This window comes from Cydia splendana, chromosome 11 (genome assembly GCF_910591565.1).
Source record: "Cydia splendana chromosome 11, ilCydSple1.2, whole genome shotgun sequence".
NCBI classification, from domain to species: domain Eukaryota; kingdom Metazoa; phylum Arthropoda; class Insecta; order Lepidoptera; family Tortricidae; genus Cydia; species Cydia splendana.
The window spans coordinates 19,639,075-19,663,826 of record NC_085970.1 but is presented as its reverse complement, the minus strand read 5'-3'; the positions used below and the strand labels follow the sequence as shown (position 1 = coordinate 19,663,826).

The 24,752-nt window shown below is 38.2% G+C and overlaps 1 protein-coding gene across 2 annotated transcripts in view; it reads left to right on the top strand.

Moving 5' to 3' along the window:
- LOC134794910 (alpha-N-acetylgalactosaminidase) overlaps window positions 1–24,752 on the top strand; it is a 94,173-nt gene that overhangs the window by 67,516 nt on the left and 1,905 nt on the right. Inside the window, exons 4-10 of one of the 2 annotated variants that reach the window (XM_063766762.1) lie at window positions 7,776–7,869; window positions 13,726–13,901; window positions 14,643–14,804; window positions 15,914–16,111; window positions 19,284–19,448; window positions 19,995–20,071; window positions 24,596–24,739. In XM_063766762.1, the coding sequence (XP_063622832.1) occupies window positions 7,776–7,869; window positions 13,726–13,901; window positions 14,643–14,804; window positions 15,914–16,111; window positions 19,284–19,448; window positions 19,995–20,071; window positions 24,596–24,701 (978 nt within the window). In that variant the 3' untranslated portion in view covers window positions 24,702–24,739. Of the gene's footprint in view, window positions 1–7,775; window positions 7,870–13,725; window positions 13,902–14,642; window positions 14,805–15,913; window positions 16,112–19,283; window positions 19,449–19,994; window positions 20,072–24,594; window positions 24,740–24,752 lie in introns of both variants that reach the window. The other variant, XM_063766763.1, reaches the window with a different exon arrangement.

The window sequence follows — 24,752 nt, the reverse complement described above, 5'->3', positions numbered from 1 at the left end:
GGATGATGACACATGTTGAATTTTATAACAAAATCTATTAAAATAGATAGCAAATAAGCAATTTATCACAATAATGTGGATAGTAAAATAATATATGGAAATAATACAAAAACACAGGACCTGAAAGTTTCAAAATTTAAGTTTTTTTTGAACTTCCAAAAAGGTAACAAGTAAGGTGACTATTCGATTCCTTACATTTTATCAAAAAAAATATTGTATAGCAAATATATACATAAACGCAATATTTCCCCGACAAAAACGCAATTTTCTTGTTTTGTCCGATACTTCAAGATGGACTCTCGTTTCGTCTTATCGTTTTGTGAGGAGCGTTTCGCGAGTGAAGTACGACTCTCGGACTTTAACTATCATTTCTGACTTTTGTATTGCTTTAATGCAATAGGTCCCATATAGACATATGATCCTAAAAACAAACCTGATCGATTGATACTATAAATGAAAATTTGTCATCGAGCCTATTGACAACTGGATACAAAGCAGAAATAGAACTTCGAAGGCAACTACTTTGTTGCATATCACGATTGTAATGTAAGGTACAGTCACCACACGGGATTGTTATGCCATTTAGGGGTCTTGCTACATTGGAAATTCTATAGCGTACATATTGAACAACCAATTTAGCTAGGACCCTAAATGGTGCAACAATCGCGGAGCGTGATGGTACATCTCTACTGACGACTGCTTGCGAAACATTCGCCGCAGCCGTCAGGGAGTACGCTACGGACCACAAAAAGGACCTAATTCCTATCTCAACAATGTAACTCAATATACAATGACCATTTTTTTCGCCAGATTACAATCAGTGTTGAAACAGCCCTTACAGCGCTGTGAACAGCCAACAATGGCGGTTTAACAATAAGTATAAGTGAAACATAGTTAGGTATCTCGTGATATATCTGCGGACCTTGTAAGATCGGTTCCCACGACGTGCTACGCAAGTAAAGTGCGGAGTCTACTTGATGTTAATGGGACAATGAACGCGTTTACGCATGATCTTATTTCGGTCGGCAATTTTCCGAAATTACTCAATTAATAGATCTAGAAACGATATGGATTAGATGTGTCAGTATTAAAAGTGACGTTTTGGTTTGAAGAAACGTCACATTTGACACTGACATATCTAATCCATATCGTTTCTAGAAATTCTAGATCTATTAACTGACGTATCTTAAAGTTCTAATCAGGCCGTTAGCCAGCTATAATAAAGATTAGCAAGAATTGCCAGTTTCTAAATTTTCAAAGAACCACCGATATATTGATGTCAACTGTCGTATTGTAAATGTTTGTAAAACTATAAAGCCGCAATTACACTTTTAAAAGAGTGAGTAACTCTCTTGGTCTCTTGAAAAGGGTTTGCTTCAAAACTCTAAAAATTTTAGACCAAATACTTACACATCCACCATAATACCTAACCCACCCACACAAAATATGTCAGAATAAAAGAAAAAAAAATTGCAGTTGGCAATATTTTTACTACCCATCGGTCCAACAACTTAGGGATTACAGTTCTAAGCGCAACTTGCATCATCCCACTAACCCGGGGTTAACCGGTTAAACCTGGAGTTACCATGGTTACCAGTAGTTTTTGACACTGGGTTAACGGTTTAACCGCTTACACCGGGTTAGTGGGATGGTGCAAGTAGCTCTTACTCATGTTATCTGTTATCTGTGTGTATTATGCCAGTATGATGATGTGATCTGAACTTCTTACAAAACACCTTATAAAAACAAAGTCCACCGCCGCGTCTGTCTGTTTGTGTGTATGTATGTTCGCGATAAACTCGAAACCTATTGAACGGATTTTCATGCGGTTTTTACCTATCAATAGAGTGATTCTTGTGGAAGGTTTAGATGTAGGTAAGTATAATAATGTTAAGGTTTTGTGTAAACCGTGCGAAGCCGGGACGAGTCGCTAGTTAATCACATAAAACCGCCCTATTTCTGCATGATTGACATATGCCTACGTCAGGGAAGATGCAGGAAGTTATTAGCTATCATTATTCATTACATTGCGCAGTGTTTCGAAACGCGCGTTCCCACGAGTTGGCGCAACCGTCGCACGCGCACGACGCGGTTCGAGCTGTAAGGCTGGTACACACAGGCACAGTATAAGGAAGGTGTCTTAGACCCAGTAGTCCAATTTTGTACAATTTATAATTCTCGTTCGAAATACAAAATCGCGAATATATTTGCTTGCGCGCGGCGGTCTGCCCGGGTGCGACCCTTTAAGGCGCCCACTGATTAACAATCCGCCGGACGGTATCGGCCTGTCAGTTGTTCGGAACTGTCAAAATTTTGTTCTAACTGACAGGCCGATACCGTCCGGCGGACTGTTAATCAGTGGGCCCCTTAGAAAACCTGCTTAAATCTGGCGCGTCGTCGCTTGTTTTTACCCGAGATACGCTTACTTTTTAGGGTTCCGTACCCAAAGGGTAAAAACGGGACCATTACTAAGACTCCACTGTCCGTCTGTCAGTCTGTCTGTCTGTCTGACATCAGGCTGTATCTCATGAATCGTGACAGCTAGACAGTTGAAATTTTCACAGCTAATGTATTTCTCTTGCCACTATAACAACAAATACTGAAAAGTACGGAACCCTCGGTGGGCGAACACGACTCGCACTTGTCCGATTTATTTTATTCGAATTCGAAGTTGGATTACATGATATAAAACGGTGTACACTGACACAGGTGTTGGGATCCCTCTGACACTGCTAATTATTAAACAAAATGAAAATCAAAATAGGCCATCAAAATGCTAATGATTTTTCATTAATGATCATTTTAATAAGAGTAAATAACCTGTTGGTAGATATTAGACAGGAGGTGGGCATAGGAACTCTGTGATAAAACAACGCAACCTAATTGAGTTTAGGGTTTATAGAATTGTCTCGATGAGTATTCGTTGCATGTGGAAAAAGTACAGTCAGCGATAAAAGCTTGTACCAAAAATTAAATTTGTGCCATAAACCTATTTCAATTGGATTATCTAGTCCAGGGGTCTCCAAAATTTTTTACCTGAGGGCCATATTGCGCCTCAGAAACTTTCGTGCGGGCCACCGTCGGCTTTTGCGCCGGGGGAGGGTGTCTGGTTGCTGCTGTTAGGAACAGTTCCACTCTCAATGAATGCTGAACCCCTGGAGCCTGGCTCCCGCGGGCCGGACAATGGGTACTCGCTTTGGGTGTCGGTGGGCCGGATTGGAACGTGTCGCGGGCCGGATTTGGCCCGCGGGCCGGGATTTGGAGACCCCTGATCTAGTCCAACCAACAATAAGTCACGATAAATCTCAGTACCTTTGTTCAATAATGTGCACCCAGCTTTACATTCGCACTGCTACCCTTTCGGCTAGTGCCCGATGATAGGCATTTAAATGAACCCGGCTCGCCGAGCCTTCGATGTTCGAATCGGCGCAGTATATATCGAACATTGCAATTTGCAACACTCATTATGGTGCAACGTCGGTGCAGTTTCATCAGGTGCCACTTATATGGGGGTCATTGAGTTTCTGGCAAAAGTATTTAATCTGGCCCTCGAAATGTTGTACAGCTGAGAGTAGGTATCATGGCAAGAATAACGAATACCTATAGAAATCCTAAAAATAATTAAAAAGAAAAAGGAAATAAGGTAAACGTACAGGGGCCCGTTTCTCAAAAGCTTGTAACTTGTAATACAAGCTGATGTCACTTTTTGACAGCTTTTGTTAGAAAGGGACTTCCACTTGTATTACAAGTTACAAGCTTTTGAGAAACGGGCCCCTGGTGCTCGACGCGGTCCCAGTACATGTCATCTTGAAACTTAAGTCATTGTCAATAGAGGTGGCAGCAAGGTGTTATCTATTGGGCATTAGCATGTCGAATACTAGTACGTTTACCTTAGTAGCCACAGTTAAGCGAAGAAAGTTGCATATTTTGGACATCTACATAGACATGAAAAGTATAATCTGTTGAAAGTTATAATACCCGTAGAAGGAAAAATTGACGGAAAACGGGGGAGGGGTAGAAGGGGGATGATGTGGCTCGACAACATCAATAAATGGACAAATATCAAGGACGCGGCCACGCTAACAAGACTGGCCAAGAATAGGAAATAGTTTGCAAAGGTGGCCGCCGACGCCCGCTAGGATATGACAGCAAAAGAAGAAGATGTATTTACATTGGGTAATTCGCCTGTAACTGGCCACTGTTAGTAATTGCCCACCCTAAACTAAAAATTAATTCTATTCACCTATAAACAGAATTAATTTTAGTATAAGGTTTCAATAACTAGCCGCCTTATACTAAAATGAATTCTGTTTATAGGTGAATAGAATTCATTTTTAGTTCAGGGTGGCCAATTACTAACAGTGGCCAGTTACTGGCGAATTACCCTACGACTTTATGTTTTCGTTTGTATGTATGTCATGAGTGCTGCTCTTAGCATTTGTTTTAAAAATCGGAGTTATGTGTTACAAAACTTATGTTGTTGCGTGTTTTAGATATACACCGTGGTGCTAGTCTCTGAACAAACCTAACAAAACGTCACTTTTGACACTGACACATCTAATCCGTATCGTTTCTAGATATATTAATTGACGTGTCTTAAAGTTCGAATCGGGCAGTAAATCAAACATTGCAACATTCATTTATGGTGCAATGTTGATGCTATTTCATCAGATGCTACTGGCATTTTGCAATTAACAGAACAATAAAATGCAATGTTAATTTTAACAGGTCTATAAAGACAACATATTAGAGACGCAACTTTGCCTACATCTCTAGTTTGTAGTTGAGTACCATTATATTGCTGGAGAATAAACAACATTCATTCATTCACTCGAAGATGACAGTCGTTTGCGCCGTAGCGAAGAAACGCTATCTGTGTTTCCATCGCATTAATAAAGAGTGACAGAGAGACAGTAGATAGTGTTTCTGATTACAATATAAGCGCAATTTCACTGTATGTCCCAAAAAATCTTCCTCCGAATTCAACCAAAAACTACAGTTTAGTTTAGTTACTACAGCTTTTAAACCAACCAAATTTTATACTAATCATAAGAAAAAAAATTGATAACCAATAAAAGATCGGCCTAATAATTTCTAGCCAATGTTCAAAGTATTACCTATAACAATTGATACATACAATATGTGCAGGGAAAATCAAATTATAATTTACTGTTTTGGTATAGGTAATAAAATCCCGCTAGTTGTAACGGTCATGTAAAATCTAAACAGATCAGCCTTTTATAATATTAGGAAATCAAAAATGAAAAAGAGATGAACCAAATAAAAATTCACGATCACATAAATCTTCGAAATATTCACCCTCTTTGAAATAAGGTGCTCAATAGAGCAAATACTGCATTTAATTGTTTCAATAATTATATGCAATTAGTTTCATTCGTGATCTCGTGCAGACGAAAAATAAAATCATTTTTAAACAAAGATCTATATTTTAATTGGAATCATAAATCTCCTTTAACAACTTCTTAAATTATAATGATGGCGAAAGTACATTTTGGAACTGGCTAGGTCGTTCGTCAAACAACTTTTACTATTGATTTAAATTGAAACATCAACCTCGTTATAAATATATCATTATATATTATTTTGCAATTCGCGAAACCACACGAGACGTGTACCTAATGATTTGATACGGTGATTTGTGTTTCCTAACTATTTGGGTGTTGCAGATGCGTAATAATTGTATTATTGTTTTGTTCTTGAGTAACTATATTGTTGTAACTTTAATAGTTATATAGAAGACATGTTTATTTTATTTTGCAAAGATCTTAATGGTCTACTATCTAGATATTCATTATTTTACTACTGATGGTAGTCAGAAACGGACCAAATTTGCGAAATTTCCTTATAGAAAAGTTTTAGTTTTACCATGTGTTTGTATGGGATTCAAATTTTCCGTTTCCAAACTAAAAGTTTTCTGAGTTTTCTTTAATAATTTTCTCAAATTTCGAAACGTTTGAAAAATTTTTGCAACTCTCCTCAACAGTATATTTTACAGCTGACTCCCATTTTACATCAATAGTTAAAAAGTAAAGTTATTAAATTTTCGTAAAATGGTTAGTGAGTATTATGGACACCTTGTATTTTATTGAGTACCTATCTGAAACAAAACAATAGCATTTAATCCAGAAACGATTTGTTTCAAGTCTTACTGCATCAAATACTTTTTTATCGTGTTTGATCTGTGCTTCAAGATCAATGCTAACTATAACTTTTATAAGTAGGAGAAAAAATATAACCAATAATTGCATTATTAACGGACAATTCTTTTTCTTTTGTTGTTAACAACCTTGACTTTTAACTTATTACACCAGAAGTGAATGACTTTAAATTATCGTTACGATCATAGATATCGTTTTTGCTGGTCGTTTTGTAACAGAATGACGGACAATGGGCAGATTGTCTGCTCATAAATCTGCGGTTACATTTTTTCTGACAGGCAAAAAGGTTACAATGATCGCGATAGTTAATGATGGATTAATTTTTAAAAAGTGAATAGAACGAGTAGGTACAGTGAGCAGCAAACAGATGATAGTGACGGCACAGATCATATAATATTAGTACAGATACCCAATCCCATACTAAAAAAGCGCACTGTCCTAAGTAGCATATACTTGTAGGTAATTTTTGAGTTCACAGCACAGAGTGACGGGTAAAGTGACCAAATATATCGGAACACATGCTTATTTCTCTGGCAACAAAGATGTGTTACTAATTACTATCTATTTGTGTCTTTGACTTCAAAGTTTTAAAGGAGGAAGATGGTCACAATATTTGTTTTTTTTTTCTAGGATGTCTCCCTCTCCCTCTTTATGACTGCATGGATTAAAAAAAAATTATCCCGACAGGCCGGCCACTCAATTTTTTGATATTTTCGCATATTCCTCCTTCATTTTGGCTTTGTCGTAGTCGGATAGAAAGCCAAAAATTCCATGCCTAAAGGGTCCTTATGCTCCATGTACATAAGGACCCTTTATGCATGGAACGTCACAAATTAGCTTCAGCTTAAAGATAAATCTGACTCTCCGCCACAGTTAGTTTTTCCAAACGAGATATCGCAATGTTCATGTGTTTTATTACAATGAACAATAGTTAAGTAATTACTTCGTAATTAGAGTCGTTCCAACATTTTCATTATCAAGTTGCTTATTTAGATTAAGAGATTATTACCATAGTTTAACATACTATGATTTGGTTTGTGGTTTTTTCGAAGTTATGTTGTGATTGTTCTAATAATATTGTTTTATTTTAAGACCAGGAAATAAGAAAAAAACTAACGTACTTATAGCTGCCTATTATGATAATTGCGAAGTTGTTTATTTTCTTCAAACAATTTTGGTCGGATTTTGCCATACCTCGAGTTTTTTTCTAATTTAATGTTTTAGTTTTTTTTATAAAGGGCTGATCTTGATATTAGTCAAAAGTAATAGAAAGTAGACCAGGGGCCCGATTCTCAAAACCTTGTAACTTGTAATACAAGTGGAAGTTCATTTCTAACCAAAGCTGTAAAGTTTTATGTTCGATCTCAATTTTATTTTAATTTAAACCGTAATTCTAATTTAATTCGACATGTAAATTGGCTGTTGTTTTTAATCGTAACTTTAATTTTAAGTTTGACTTTTATTTTAAGTTATTTTGAATTTTGATCTCATTTTTGTAGTTCTAATTTTATTTTGACATGTAAATTGGCTTTATGGATAAATGAGTATGAGCAACCCAAGTAGACCTAGACTAACGAGGTAAATGTTCTATTGCAGGTACACAGCAAGGGGCTCAAGTTCGGCATTTACGAGGACTACGGTAACTTCACGTGCGCCGGGTACCCGGGCGTCGTTGGACATCTTGCCGGAGGTATTCGTCTTACCCTTACTTACCCTTACACTTTGAATACTTAGCGCCACTATAGTTCGTTTTTTTAGCATTAGAAAAAGTTAAACAATCATGACATGTCTTTTATAGGCCAGTCATCTTAAGCCTAAAAAGGGGGTCAACCTCGGAATGAAGAGATAATAAGCTGGAAACTCGTATACACCTTCGTTATGACATTTTAAAGGTTCTCTTAAAAGTCGACGCATATATCGTGTGCGCGTCACAACTTATTCAAGGTCAAAGTTCATGAAAATCGGTTTTTCGCGAATATCACGATTTCTATATCTCCAACGCTGTTTACATGTAGGGAAGAGTTGTAGAGCATAAAATTTGTGACACGTTAGGCATCGAACGTTTTTTCATGAGATTAGCCGTTTTCAAGATATAGGGCACAGAAAGCGCAGTGATAAGACATACGTACTATTAATTGGTTGGATAGTGAACGACACCTTGCATTTTGTGACTAAGCGCTGAAACTTGGCACAGTTGATTCTTAGCTGGTCTTGAGTAAATTCTAACCGGGAGCCATCGAGAGCCACGGCACATTTAGTGGGGTGAGGGGGGAAGTTCGACGCTGCCGCGCTTCAATTGAATCATCATATCTCTAAAGCTATACATAAATATTAGGGCATGTGGTATATCATTTCCGGATAAATTAAGGATGGGGAATCTATTTTTGAATTTTTGAAACAAAAACAATGTACTTTCTAACAAAGAAAATGAATAAGAATAAACTGAAAACTACTTCAACTCGCTATTTTAACTACAGATAAAGATTTCGGGAGTTAAATTAAAGCATGTGAAAACATTATCTTATATTATTAGTACTTAAAATCTACCTCTTTCCTGTAGAAATACCTTAAGTTAAAGGCTTATAAAGCTTAATTTCCTGATTAAACCTCAATAAAGTGGTACCCTTTTTGTATTAAACTATGTCATAAAATCATTACTTATTTACACACAAGCTGTTAACTAATGTCCACAGGAGGGGCCACTTTTGTTTTAAAATCTATGTATGATCCATAAGTGTCATTTTAACGATTAAAAAACTTTATAGATGGTATTATTCACACAGATTACCAGCTCGCCTTGCGTCATAGTGCGTTTTCCGTGCCGCTGCGCCTTCTATGCCGTATATCTTGAAAACGGCTAATGGCATGAAGAAATGTTTGATGCTTAACTCGTCGCAAATTTTATGCCCTACAATTCTTACATACATGTAAACAACATTGGAGTTATAGAAAATTTGATATCCGCGAAAAACCGATTTTTATGACCTTTGACCTGGAATAACTTCCGACGCGCACACGATATATGCGTCGACTTTCAAGAGAACTTTTGTTACGTCATAACGAAGGTGTATACGAGTTTCCAGCTTATTATCTCTCATTCCGAGGTGAAACCCTTAATTTAACTGGGCCATTAATTGAAAAACACGTTTTAAAAATAAGTCGCGGCAAATATGTAACAATTATGAATCTAATACGATAATCTATATTCTTCTGCTTTCATAAGTAATAGTTACAGATTTTTAAAATGAGTTTTTCAATTAAAAGACATGTCAAGGTCGCTTACCTTCTTTCTAATGCTAAAAAAACGAACTATAGCACCATCCCGCCAACCGCCAACCCGTTAACCGGTTAAACCTAGAGATACCATGGTTACCAATACAATTTGACACTGGGTTAACGGTTTAACCGCTTAACCCCGGGTTGGTGGGATGGTGCACCTGGGTGCGTAGCCAAGATGCCAATCGTTAACGCTCCGTAGCGAACGAAACGCAACTGTCTCTGTCGCACTAATATGGAAGAGTGATAGAGAGAGAGAACTAAGCTACGCTATGGAGGTTTATTGCTCATGACTAAGTGTTGTTTGCGGACGCTGTCAATATATCCTCCATACTTTGAAATCAAGCGTTGCTAATTATGTAGGCGTGTGCCTGGCGTTTTTAAATATGAGCGATGGTTCTCAAAAGGTTACACTGCAGTATTCACCTGCTGTGATGTGCATACCAGCTAATATATTCTGTCTTTATGTATGTTTACATGATGAAACATTACTAAACTCATTATTAAAGAATGCTACATAATCAAGGCATTCGGTAACTTTGGCACGCACGCCAAACTTACGCCTACCGCTTACTAACCTGCGGGCTTAAATAACAAATAGATGCTAATATTTATTTCATTAATCTTTATACCATAGTAAATCCAGTAGTTCATAAAGAAATATCACTTAACTATTTATTGTTGTCATTCGAGTTACATAATAAAACAATATAAAATAATTTATATTTTCGTCATAACAAGAAACCTCGTTTGTCATCGTCGATTTCAATTATATTTGCATTTCGAACAATGGACAGACTACAAATCAACGTTCTAGAGAAAACTATTACCCTACTTTAGGCTAAAGACTCGGCCACACCACTGCTCCAAAGACGCACCGTAAACGCAGTGAAGCGACTAATTTATGGTGTACTGTCCACGGGGGAGGTCAAGAAATATTAGTATATTTTGACAGTGTAGTGTAGTGACAAAATAAGTGTAGTGTACAACTTTAATTAAAATTCCTCTAATAGGGAGTATTACTGCAATGTTCTGCCCCCAGAGTGCAGCACTAATTTGTTTAGTAAACCATAGAGTAACTTATAGATACTAGGCCTTAAACAGTTTTTTGACAAGTTTTCACTATGACATTGATGCACCAAGGCGAACTGTGAAACGCGAAAATCGAAATTTCTTTATCTGCCTCTCTATCGATCGAATAAGCAAGAGTGATAGAGAGGCAGAAAGCGAACTTTTGATTGTCGTGTCACGGTAGGCCATGTGATTAACCTAGTGACAGTAGTGACGCATGATGTGTCATTGATGATGTCAATGAGGTTTGTTTACTGTATGTGCTAGTGGTGCCACCTACGTAGAGCTTTGCCTAATATTCCCTATTGGCATGTATTATACGACATATGACACATGAGTGACACGACAGATTTACCCTCTTTCAACTTTCATAAACGTTGCAGATGCGTATTCTACATATTTGCCCGGTATGATCACGTCCATAAGAACGCCATGTATTCAATTAGTTGTTGCGGTTTTGACGCAGCTCAATTTAATTGCGTATTTTTTGCGCATTTTGAGTAGCGTCAGTGTACGGTGCATAACGTTAGTTGTTTTTCATATCTCATGCTCTGAAAGTGGGTCGTTGTTGTTCTAAAAGGTGCGCAGAAAGTGATACGTTTATGCTCTAGCGCAGAAAAGTGGTGTACTCCTCTGCGTCCCCGTCCCACGAACAACTGGGTGGAAACAAAATGGAAAAATAGTCTTTATTTCCTCGCCTGGAACAATTGGTAATTGTTTATTTTACTAATCCCACGTTGATCCTGGTTTTATAAAAAATTATGTAAGTTAATTGTTAAAAACATATTATTCTTGATTTCTTTCATGAATTTTCTATTTACTCGATTTCATAAGGCGGGAACCAAAAGGAATACACCAAATATATTTTTTTAAACCTTACACTTGCGTAAATGAGCAAAGGCAGAATCTTATACAGCCACAGTTAAACGTTTGTACGATATTAAATTGGTTTTTAAAGTTATTTAGCACTATATTCATGAAATAAAATAAAATACAACATAAAATGTTCTTATATTATTAATTAAATTGTTATTTAATATACTTTTATTATGTTATTATGTGGTGCGGCGCACCAAGGTCGCGGTGCGGTCCGGTAGTGTGTTGCGGCTTTTAGAACGAAAAAGTATAAAATTAAAAAGTAAGAGGCAATCCCGCTGATTTTCATACTATAATGAACAAATCATTTTAAAATGACTGCAGTTTGTTAAAAAATGTGTGTTTTCCTAAATATTGCAATCTAAATGATTTTCGCTAGGGGTTATTAATCTTCACACATGTAAAGTCTCCGATTGCAAGTAAGTCCTAAGGAAAAAAATCATGGCCGTTGGTCTAATGGGTACTTCAATTACTGATTTTGCAAAATTGCCTTGTCTTGTTTGGTTTCCTCGCATTCGATATGAAAAGTAGAGTGTTTAACTCGGGTGAAAGGCACCATTTCCGTCTCGGACTATTGGCGCTCTCACTGCGTTCGAGCGCCAAACTACCTCGACAGAAATGGGTGCCTTTCAACCCTTGGTTAACAATCTACTATTGAGCACCAGTGTGGGCGAATCTTTACACCACTATGAGCCAACATATCGAGCAGCTGAGCAGTAATTTATGGCATAAACGTCTTCACATTACATAAAAACTATTATACATGCTTTAAATTCATCTTACACTTAAAGAAACTACAATTGGAATGTAAAGTGTTAAATGCAATTGATATTGAATTGTGTAATCGGGCGAGTCCAAAGGCGTGTTGCAATACTCGTGACGTGTCTCCTGGGCAAGTCCATTAGCTAGGACTTGCAATATCCTGTAGGTTTTATGAACTAGCTATGACTTGAATGAATATATGTTATATAACACTTGGTTTAGCCGACGTTAACAAATACCTACTAGTAATGTAGGTATAGCCCTTTTAAATAGGTATACTGTAGGTATCTGTATTATATAATGCGCCATACGATTAAACAAATAATAGGTAATATCTGGGAGACCGAGCTTTGCTCGGAAAACATATAAAAACTCAAAATTGCTCAAAACACAAAGCTAAGATACTGGTAGGCTAAAAAAACATATTGGCGAAATGTGCTGAACTCGCATAATTGCATGTTAACACCTTATTTCTGTACCTACCACATTTCTAGCAAATTAATTTATATTTATATTACTTGCGTTCTCTTTAGCGTTTATGTCAGTGCCAAACTGGTGACTACACATAGGAACCAACTTATGGCACAATTTGTCAGAAGCGATCGATCGGGACAGCCTGCCTTCCTCAATTACGCAGCCTTGGCAAGATTAATTGCCGGCTGATGCATTCATTAGTGCAGTTTAATGTGTCATTCTTATGATGGACTCGTTTTACAATTTCCTTTTTAAAGCCAAGCTAATAAATGGTTATCTATCTAAATGGTTATATATCCATGCACGTGTGTAACGTGTGAGTTCTTTTTACCTGGCTATGGCAAAATCAAAAGCAAGGCAATCAAAATGATTTTAGCAGTCTTTAACACATTCAACACCAAGAACCCGACTGTCGGGTACACTGTTCGTAGCGACTACGCGCTACATACGACGAAACCGTGGCTACGCGCTACGAGCGTAACCCGTAGCACTTAGTGGTATTGAATGTGTTAATGAAAGCACGAGGTTCGAGGAGGCAAAAGGCAACCGTGCACACGCACACTTACCAATCGCATAGACATTTAATTACATACCTACATACATACACACAAGCATCCAGAAGACTTGTAGGCAAATTTTATTTAATTTGATTGTTAATTTTATTTAAGTTTTCCGTTATTTTTTGTACATTCGGTCCATATAATCCATTTACTGGGTGCCATTACCTAGTCCATCCACTGGGCCTTACTGAAAATCAGCGTCGCGGAGTGTGCCATATGGCTCATACCGTGACACCAAACTGAGCGAGGACCATTTGGTTGATGAGTCCGATTGGTTGATGAGTCCGCATCACGCGCGCGATTGGTGGCAATGGCGACTAGTTGCGTTAGATTGCACGATTGGCTTGAATTTGTGATTGACACCGCTGAACTAGCACCATTCTTAGTGCCCGTAAGACCCGTCCTTAGATATACGTATGTCAATGATTTTTGTCGTGTGCGACGACTATAAAAAAGGATGCCATACGATTCATTTTTACGATCCAGGTTAACACGTAGGTAAATTATACAATCATTTATTTTCCCAGATGCCGCCACATTCGCGTCATGGGGCGTGGATTACGTGAAACTGGACGGGTGCTACGCCCTCCCTGCTGATATGGACCACGGGTACCCTGAATTCGGCCGCCAGCTCAACCTGACTGGACGACAGATGGTCTACTCTTGCAGTTGGCCTGTATATCAGATATATGCTGGAATGCAGGTGATATTTTAACTTATATACTATCCTAAATTAACCTGCTGACGAAGAGCGAAGGCATATTGAGTTTGGACGTAAGTTCAACCGGACTGGTCGACTAATAGTGTACCCACTCTTGCAGTCAGCCTGTGTATTAGATATACTTACGCTGAAATGCAGATGGAAAGTTGGACATCCTAATGTAGCCGGCTAATATGAATCAAGGGTAGGTACAGTCGCCATCAGATAAATCGGAGCGGCCAAGGTGCTCAAAAATATCTCAACACGCCTCTATTGTCAGGGCGTTAGAGTGCGTGTTCAGATATTGTGAACACCTTGGCCGCTCCGATATATCTGATGGCGACTGTACTCTGAGTTTGGCAAACGCATCTGCGTACTGCGGGCGCCTATAGCGCTTCGCTTCATGATATAGTCGACCATAAGGTATGTATGGTCGACTATATCATTTTAATTGTTAGTGCAGCCGTAATTGTAGTAATATAAGTGCACTGTAAGGCGGCGTAAATACTTTTTTTACGATATCTACAGTGAGATGTAGGCTAAAGTTCAAGCTCGATAGTTTATTAAATTATTATGCACATTGGCCAATAAATCATACTTTTGCGTAGACGAAAAAATTACCATTTGATTGGTTGATATTGTCAAAAATTTAATCCAGTTATGCTTTTTTTCTTTCTTTTTGTCTTAGTCCTCGGCCTTTTTAATCGAATGATCAATAAATTACGTATAATTTCCAAATTCCAGCCAAACTTCTCCTCCATCATCGAGCATTGCAACTTGTGGCGGAACTTCGACGACATACAAGACTCCTGGGCTTCCGTCGAGTCTATCATAGACTACTACGGAAACCACCAGGACGTGATCGTGCCGAACGCCGGGCCTGGACATTGGAACGACCCTGACATGGTTAGAATTAGAATATATCCTAGAATAGTATTAAGTAAACAATAAGCTTTCGTCATTACCAAACTAAACTGGAATTGGGCCGGACATGTTGCTAGGCAGAGTGATGGCAGGTGGACTAAAATGTTAACAGAATGGTGGCCGCTTTCAAATGAAAGAAGCGCCTGGCGTCCGTTGGCTCGTTAGGTGGACGACATCCGGAAAATTGCGGGTCACTTCTGGATGAAATTAGCTCAGGACCGGGACAAGTGGCGAACTAGAAGAGAGGCCTATGCTCAGCAGTGGGCGATAAAGGGCTGATATGATGAATAAGCTTTCGATCATTATCAGCACGTGATACTAGCCGTTTAGGATACTATCGACCCTGGCAACCTATTAATCTGAATTAATTAAATTAACGCTTATATTTTTGAACTTTTACACTCTACGCGCATGTTTCGAGATTCCTCCGATATTTGAGCATCTACGCTGCGTCTTACGTAAGCGGACAACTCGCGAACGCGACGCGGCGCGGCGCGGCGCGGCGGGCCCAAGGCGTTCGCGTTCGCAACGAGATCGTCCACGTAAGACACTTCTATAGGTATCAAAGGATTGATTCACCCCGCGCCGCATCGCTTCACGTTCGCGTTCGCGTGTTGTTCGCCTACTGTTCGTTGTTGATCCCGGTTTGCGGTGACAGCGCATTATGGACTGCCGCCCAGCGAGCTATGTTCTCGTAGAGTAGAGGCACACTTAGTTTCAAATCAATATAATAAATATACGAGGGGAGGCCTTTGCCCAGCAGTGGGCCACCAAAGTAGGCTAGGGGGATAATAAACATTTCACTTTTATTATTAAAACACTTCGTTTCATTGCATTATAAGGCGTAGTCTATTCGTGCAACACATAACACGATAACATATAAACAGTAAACTTAATCGATTAATAAAACTATAATTATTAGAACGTTAACGGATGTGTTCCTACTGATATTAAATTTTATTTCAGGAAGGGTATACGACTTTTTGAAACGGAAATTAATAGCTTGCACTTTTATTATTTGGCCTGACGTTACGAACATGATATTAACACGACACACACTATTTTTTAAACGTTGTTTTCTCAATTTCCAGCTTATCATCGGTAACTTCGGCTTATCATACGAGCAGAGTAAAACGCAGTTCGCGATATGGGCCATATTGGCAGCGCCTCTACTGATGAGCGTAGATCTCCGGACTATCCGGCCAGAGTACAAGGCCATACTGCAAAATAGGAAGATTATTGAGGTGGATCAAGACCAGCTGGGGATTCAGGGCAGGAGGATATACAAGGTAAGCGCTTAAGCAAGGATAAAATGGCATTTTATTATATCAAGCGGTTATCTAAAAGCAGCATCAGAATCAGGAATATTATCAGAAGCGGGTATCTAAAACACACGTTCGCGATATAGGCCATATTGGCAGCAGCTCTACTGATGAGCTTACATCTCTGGACCATCTGAATACTTACTGTAGAATAGGAAGATTATTGAGGTGGATCAAGACCCGTTGGGAATTCAGGGCAAGAGGATATATTATACAAGGTAAGTTATTTAGGAAAGATTAAATGGTTTATAGATCTATCAAGAGGAAATTCTTGTCGCCTTAATTGACCGAAGCGAAGCGAAGGTCTACGTTTTGACTCGGGCATTTTGCTTTCGTATGTCCGGATGTTCTCCTCTACAGGTCGCAATTCTTAACCGATTCTCGTGAAATTTTGTGACCGAATTTTATGACTAAATAAAATTTTTTTGTCAATCCGGTTTTTGGAAATTTTTAAAAATGGCGGAGTCGTGATACCTGGCGCCTAAACAAATAGTCGTATCGATATCATAAGACTTTTTTCTTTTTGAGACATGTTTACAGAGTTAATAGCAAAAAATGCAGAAAAAAATTATCGCTGGTTTAGGCGGTATTTAGATATTTAATTTTAACTAATTTTAATTTGAGAAGGAGTAGCTAAATTTCGTCAACCCATCTAAGAACTATTTGGCTCAGTTTGTAAACGTTCGCTTTTTCTGTTTGCACAGAGGGTCTGGGTTCGATCCCCAGTAATTGTATGCTGGGATATTATAACTTTTTGTATTTTTTTACACATAAATTTCGTATTGTTTTTCTTTAATTTACTATACACCGTGTTTTTATTGAATTCCGTTAACTTCGGGGTATAGTTAAGTACGTTTATAAGAACTAAATGGCATAGTTAATTTTCAAAAAAAAAAAATTTTTTTTGTTTTCTTTTTTGTTTTTTTTTTGTTTAAAAAGTAATTAAATGTAGCATATAGCGTTGTTGTAACACGGGCATTACATTTAACTCAACCAAACAATTGAAATCTGTGACATATCAATGTCATTTCGTACATCAATCGACCGAGATTGTACTTAAGTTTAGTAGCAAATGTATGAACTCATTCTAAACACTAATCAATATGTAAGCCGGCCCTAAGGCAAGTGTACACGCTTGTAGAGGCCTTATAGTAAAAAAATAAATTATGGATTATCTCCGAAATGGACTTAATTAGAACATCGGTGTCTTTGAGAAAGTTACTTGATTTAAGCTCAGGAATGCACCCTTGAAATTAACGGAAATCAAAAAAAAACACGGTGTATTTAAAGCTCTTAGCACCATGTTATTTCAAGCTCTGCTCGCGAGGTCTACAGCTCACAGAGCCACTAGTTTATAGTCTTAGCCTATATCACACCGCCTCAATCAGCGGTGCCTTCTCATTTTTGTCTACCAAACTACCCACAAAATTTCTACTTATCTACTTGGTCACAAACTTTTATACTGTAGCTCAGGAAGCATATACTATTTTCTTTATAAGTACGCAATCGAAAAGTATCGAGACTGATTGTACGTTTTATAACGACAAGTGACTTCATACTTTACCAAAGCGCTGCATTTTAGGGTTCCGTACCCAAAGGGTTGGGACCTTATTACTAAGACTCCACTGTCCATCCGTCTGTCTGTCACAGTTGAAATTTTCACACATGATGTAGGTATTTCTGTTGCCGCTATAACAACAAATACTAAAAAGTACGGAACCCTCGGTGGGCGAGTCCGACTCGCACTTGGCCGGTTTTTTAGTTACATTATGATGACATTAATGACACAGTAACTTTATGGTTTACCAAAGTCAATCCGAACACTAAACACTTATTTTCCTTCAGCAAAAACTTCATATAAAAAGCATGTCTAATTAAAATGAACAGTTGTTAACATCCTGTCTGAAAATTGCTCATCGACTGATTGTGAGGCGTCGTGTTTCTTATATAAACAGTTTTTGTAATTTATTTAATCAATTTATAAACAGTTTCCAAGTAATGAAACACTTGAGGTATGTAAACAAGATTGTAATCTATGTAATAGGAAGTTGATTGTGTACAGTTGACGTCAAAGATATGTGTTTTGAACCTTACTCCTTTGTAATAAGGCGAAAAATTTAAACATATCTTTGACACCGACTGTACATAATTTTTCATTAAAGTAAGCATACAGGGTGTCCCAAACTTATGGGACATAAAGGGGAAGTACCTTAAATATCGTAGATAGTGTATTTTGCTCAAAGAAGACTTTATGTTATTTTTAAACGTTAGTAATTCTGCATTCATAGATTTTCTAAAAATTACTTGCTTCGTCTGGGAACCGAACCGACTTAAATGTCAAAAAAAAATCACCCTACTTTTATGATGCCAATCGAAAGAATAGCTAAAAAATAATAACTCTGCTTAAGTAACATTGTATTTTAAAAGAAAGGAACAACGTGAAATTAATCATTTTAATCAAATTAAAAACATACATGAAACTGCCGTAGTAAATTAAGTGGGTATTTTTTTGTAAATTAATTATTTAAATGCTCAAAATGTGATCCCTCTTGTCTTACGCAAATCGCCAATCTTTTAATGAGTCCGCTGCCTGTTGATTTTCTTATCATTTTATAATATAACACCTAATGTATGTACAGTCAAAGAATTAAATTTCCGACCCACTTCGTACCTTGTCGCAGTGACAAAAAGGCCTGTCCAGACAAGAATAATTTTTCGTCAATCTGATTAAAATGTCCGATCAAATCAGGTGGTGCGGACGCAAACGCCAATTTGACCACTTTCACCAATTTTAAATTTATGGTGATATTTGAGCGCTCTAAATTAAAGAAATGCCCAAACGCGAATACCTACTAGCGTCACAAATTGGAATTCTTGCGTCCGCACCCCATTTTATCGGTAATATCGGTCATAATCGGCGGTTGGATTCGGCGAGCCAAATCGGCGTTTGCGTCCGCACGGCCTGATTCGATCGGACAATTTAATCAGATTGGCGAAAAATTGTCCCCGTCTGGACACGCCTTAAATATGAGTCGCTAGAGACTTCATACTATTGTCATTGTGACTAAGTACCAAATGGGTAGGAAATCAAATTCTTTAACTGTGCCCATAAACCTCATAAATTGTTTCTCTATTCCAGCATCGAGGCATCGAAATCTGGTCACGACCCATCCTGCCCATCCAAGGACAATACTACTCGTACGCCGTGGCTTTCGTCAACAGACGGACGGACGGAACGCCGTCCGATGTGGCCGTCACACTACGGGAGCTGGGCTTGAACAACCCTGCTGGGTACAGAGTCGAGGTAAGGCGGTCTTCTAAACACCCTGATCTTTTAGCTTAGAATGTCTTTTCCGCATTACTCCCTTCTCTTCAATTTAAGAGGTATCCTCTTGTTGGTGGAGTATTTTCCATTTCTCCCTTTCGTATGCCTTATCCTTGACCTCTTGATACTACACGACACCATTCAGGTTTTTCTTTTATTTGGTCTTGGTCTACTCCTGCCTCTCTCTCCTTTTATCTTTTTCGCCCTACCTTATGATTAAGTAAGTCATACCCTCAAAATCACTGCGGAACTATGAATTCTTTAGTCTTCGTTGCCTGACTCCTATTACACCACGTCTTCACCGTACATTTTTGGTCTAACAAGTAAATTTTGGCGTTATGCACATCGTTACGTACCGACCCAGAAATGTACAGGTCATTGTCAATGTCAGGTGTCAATTGTCAAGTTGGTGAAACAGGAGCCCGTTGGCTACCAAAGATATCTTTGAGCGTTTTGCCAACTTCCAATTCTAAAATTGTTAATAGATTTGCTTCAAACATAACAAAGTCCTTATTTCTTCTCCAGGACCTGTACGAAGATGTGGACTACGGCGTGCTGTCGCCGCAGACGAAGATCAAAGTGAAAGTGAACCCCTCAGGTAGAACGTGTTGCGCTTGTTCTGTATCTGGGCGCGGACTAACATCGCTGGGGCTTCCATACCTAGGACTTTTATTACTAGGACCAGCCATTTACTCTAGAGAAGCGGTTCTCAAACTTTTTTGGCAATTTGACGGAGCTCCAAATTAAAAATTTTCGTTTGACAAATTAACTGTGGACCGAAGATATAGGAGAGCTCTGGTTATTTGTTTTCGCTTTTTCTCGCGGAGCCCCTACAGAGAGGGTTTGCGGAGCCCTAGTGGTCTGCACAGCACACTTTATGGCTCCTCTACACGATGGGCCAACGCCGGCCACTCCAAGGGACGCATTTATGCGTTAGAGTGAGCAAGTGATATTGCTATCTCATTCTACCGCATGGCTGCGTCCCTTGGAGTGGCTGGCGTTGGCCCATCGTGTAGTGGAGCCATTAAGAATGGCTGCTCTAGAGAAAAGTGGGAAATTCAAAAACATCAGACAATTCAAATTGTTGTATGACAAGTATCTGACAACGTGACAAGCATTTCAATTTTAATTCAAATCATTTAATTTTGAATATTTCACGTTACGGTTTAGTTATCTACTCTTTGAATATAAATTGTATCCAGAAATGATTCCTTGATTGAGAAAAAAAAAATCTTGTGTTTTCATACTTTTCACTACAGTCAACATCTCTATTGATGAATTGATTGTAAAATATTTCTCAAGAGATTAAACTAAATATTTGCTTCGTACGAAACTTGTAGGTTCATAGACTTTAAGATGTCTTTACCTACCTTTGTTTAACATAATTATTGAAAGTCATAATGTAATGATTGTCAGATTCATTAATCATAATTCTGAAACCGTTAACTTTTCAGGATTTACGTAAGGTTAGGTTAGGTTTGTTTTATGACAATCCTGAAAAGTTACACGTTCCTGAGAAAACCCAAATTATGACTAATGAAAATGCGGACAAACAATACATTATGACTTAAAACTTTATGGGAAACAATAGAGACCCGTCTATACCTACGATTAATATAATGGCCTACTTCATATTCTCGAGGAATTTAGTGATGTCGCAATCAGGATTTGTTTATTTAAAAAGTTTTGGAATGGAAGCCCTAAATTCACTCGGCAGCCGGTGTTTCATAAGGTGTTGTATTGCTACAAACCCGATGCCAGCTGGGAAAGCTTTATATATTATTTTATTACCGGTGTAAGGTAGCAGCATTCAACGCCAGCGGGCCTACCGCGAAAATTGCGGGGATCTTTCTCTTTTACTCTCTTTAAGACGTAAATAGAGTGACAGAGAAAAATGCCTGCAATTTCGATTTACGCGGTTATAGTATAGGCCCAGGACAGGAGGTGAAGGTATGGTACTGGGACCCAATCATAAGGCTTACACATATACGTGGGCCATACTGAAAGTTTCTGGATTCTGATATATGAGAATCCTTATTTTTTCTAAGTGGCCAGGCCGCGTAGCCAAGATGCCAATCGCTTACTCTCCGTAGCGATCGAAACGCAACTGTCACTGTCGCGCTAATATGGAAGAGTGATAGAGAGACATAATGCTTTTCGTTGTCGAAGCGATAGCGATTGTAACCTTGGCTAGGCCGGCAGTCCAGGAATTTTCAGTATGCCCTATGTATGCTTTGGGGTAGCTAGGTAATCGCTCATTTCACATATGGTTGAATTACGTCGTTGGGTCCCAAATTAATTACTACGCATTATACAGTAAGCATTCGCTAGGCAAAATGTTTGAAATTTTCGGTAGATTGCCGATTCATCAGGTCAATTAAATATCTCGACGATTTTAGATGCACATTGCACGTAAACCAAGCGCACCCATTCTCGTTTTCACGCACTAATTTTATGACACAAATAACACTAATAACGGGCCAATTCTAGTTTTACATGGTTATTAGATCTGATTCCGATACGATAGTGATCTGTCAGTGTCAAAAGTGAATTTATCAGTATCGTATCGGAATCAGATAGTAACTAAAACTCGAATTGGCCCGTAATTTGTCAGGCGAGTTTCACAATGACCTAGCTTGTATAAATTATAACAATAATTCTTAAATATACTGTATTATAATACAAGCAATAATTTAACCTATAAAACTAGTTAATATTATTTAAATTTCTTTACTTTATTTAAATATTAAATTTTCTATTCTACTAAACGTAGAATAAACATAAACTGAGGTCGATTCTGATCAATCAGCACGCTGATTGGTGCTCGTGATGAAATCAGAGTCTGTTCATCTCGCTCGCACTTATTGTTGCGCGTGATGACAATCAAGGTGGTATCAAAACCGAATGAAAACCTTAACGAATTGTTGAAACAGAATCGATGTCAAGAATATGTTCTCTATTCTTAGCGCCACTTGTACCATGACACTAACCCGGAGTTAACCGGTTAAACCTGGAGTTACCATGGTTACCAGTACAATTTGACACTAGGTTAACGTTTTAGACGCTTAAACTCGGATTAGTGGGATGGTGCAAGTGGCCCTTACCGTATTATACAGGGTGGAAAGGCACGACGATCCTTCCCGGAAGTATTAGGTCGTTTAAGTGATACAGAGACTATTGGTAATGGTAAGAATCGTTAATTGAGTAAAAAATAAAAACTGCAAAAATACTACTTTTTAACTGTGGTGATAACCCTATAGCATGTGCACATGACGGCTAGATTAAGGATCTCCGTCGGGAAAGCTCGGGACTTTACACTTTTTTCCGATCGTTGACAGTATCGCAATGATGTATGAATGACGCATAAATGTCAAATAAATCAAATGCATGCAAAAATATTACAAACAATTTTATTACTTTCTTAGATAATTACTTTTTTCCAATATTTAATACTATCTTCTTTTCACATACGGTGTTCAAATGTACCTCCGTGTATTACAACGCCGCCGCAGCCCGTACCCGAGTATGTCGATGCACATGCGATATAGTGCATGCTCTTCGTCATTTATCCTCCGCAGAAAGCACCAATTAGCCTTTGTCTCATTTCGTCCGCAGTTTCACATTCCGTTTGGTTTGGTACACCATATCTTTTACACAGCCCCACAAATTTAAATAGCCACGAGCATCTAACATTTTTATTTGAAGAATATGACATTCAATAAGTATAGTTCAATGAAAATTTAATTTCAAACATCAGACGTCTTGTCTATTTCCTACCACGCAAAAAGGTTTGTTAGTTTGGTATTGAAGAAGTATTTATTCTTGATTTATTCTTAGTATTTCATTTTTGCAAGTTCATTTGGTGCAACCAAAAAGAATAGATAGTATAGAGGGGTCCTGTCATTGTAAATTTTGTAGTCACTGTAAATTTACTGCCATCTATCGACACACGACTAAAACTCAAAATGAAAACGTATAAAGTTATCAAAACATGTATATATATGGATAAATGATTTTATTATTTTTATATCATTTTGATCCATGTTCATTCACTGATATCTATGTGTTAAAATTGTTAAATATGAAACGGTGTCGTCACGCCATCTAGCCGAGGATAGGCTAAAGGTGTGTGCGCCATCTATTCGAGAATGACTTTTGCTTCAATTCCGAGGCACGTTTTTTCCTTAGACTTTATTCGTCTTATACGAAGTTACATATGTCTTTGGTGCAACTAACACAACCTACTTGTTATTTTTAATTATTTTAGATAGTTTCCAATTATTCGAAAATAATTTTGTGAAACGTGTTAAGAAACTAAAACCTTTTTATCAGTCAAGGAAACCAGAGATATTTATAAGACGATTGCGTACTTTTGAGTGGTTGTCAATGTCACCATTTGAACTGTCGTTGTAAACAATGTTGTGGTTAGTATTATTAATATTAAGGAATAACATAACTATTTCATTCAAGTATTGAACAAGTGGAACCACTAAGAAAGCGAAAATCCTGCAATGATTCTTACCGTGCTGTAAGCAGACCTAAAAATGGTTAGATGGCAACAAATTAGCATAATTTCCTGTCGAATACTGATTGTTTACAAGTAAGTTCATTGACCCTGTCACCTGTTAGGGTTAGAACAAAGTAGTTTTTTGCGTGGATATTTAAAAGGTCATAATTTAGAAACGGTTGCCCATATTAACATAGTTTCTATGGAGAAAATATAGAGCTTAGGCTAAACTATCTCCCATTTCCGGAAAGGATCGTCGTGCCTTTCCACCCTGTATAAAAACTTTATTGGAAGAGGTAAACCAGTCAGTTGTAGTGCTAAAGAGGACTTAATAGACAGAGCTGTATAAAACGTGTTTAATGTATAGGTACTGTGTGATACTGCCACACCATACACGCTTCTCGCATGTACAGTCACGTGCAATAATATTTTTCACAACGACGCGTGTAAAAATATCTACCACTCTTATTTGTACAGCCATAAGAGCGTGTCGTATTTAGCACGCTTCGTTGTGCATATTATTGCATGTGACTGTATACTTGTATAGCCAGCTCGGATATACCAGTCTTCTTCAGCGCTGCCACCACACCGACATCCTAACCCACCCTTCCCCAACAGGCGTGGTGATCCTGCGCGCGGACGCGCAGCCCGCGTTCGCGTACAACGCGATCCCGACGCGGACGCCGTACTCGCCGCTCAACGACGTGTTCCGGCTGAAGAAGTAACGCCATCTAGCGAGAACTGAACGCGAGTACAATTGAGGGTCATTCTCCAAA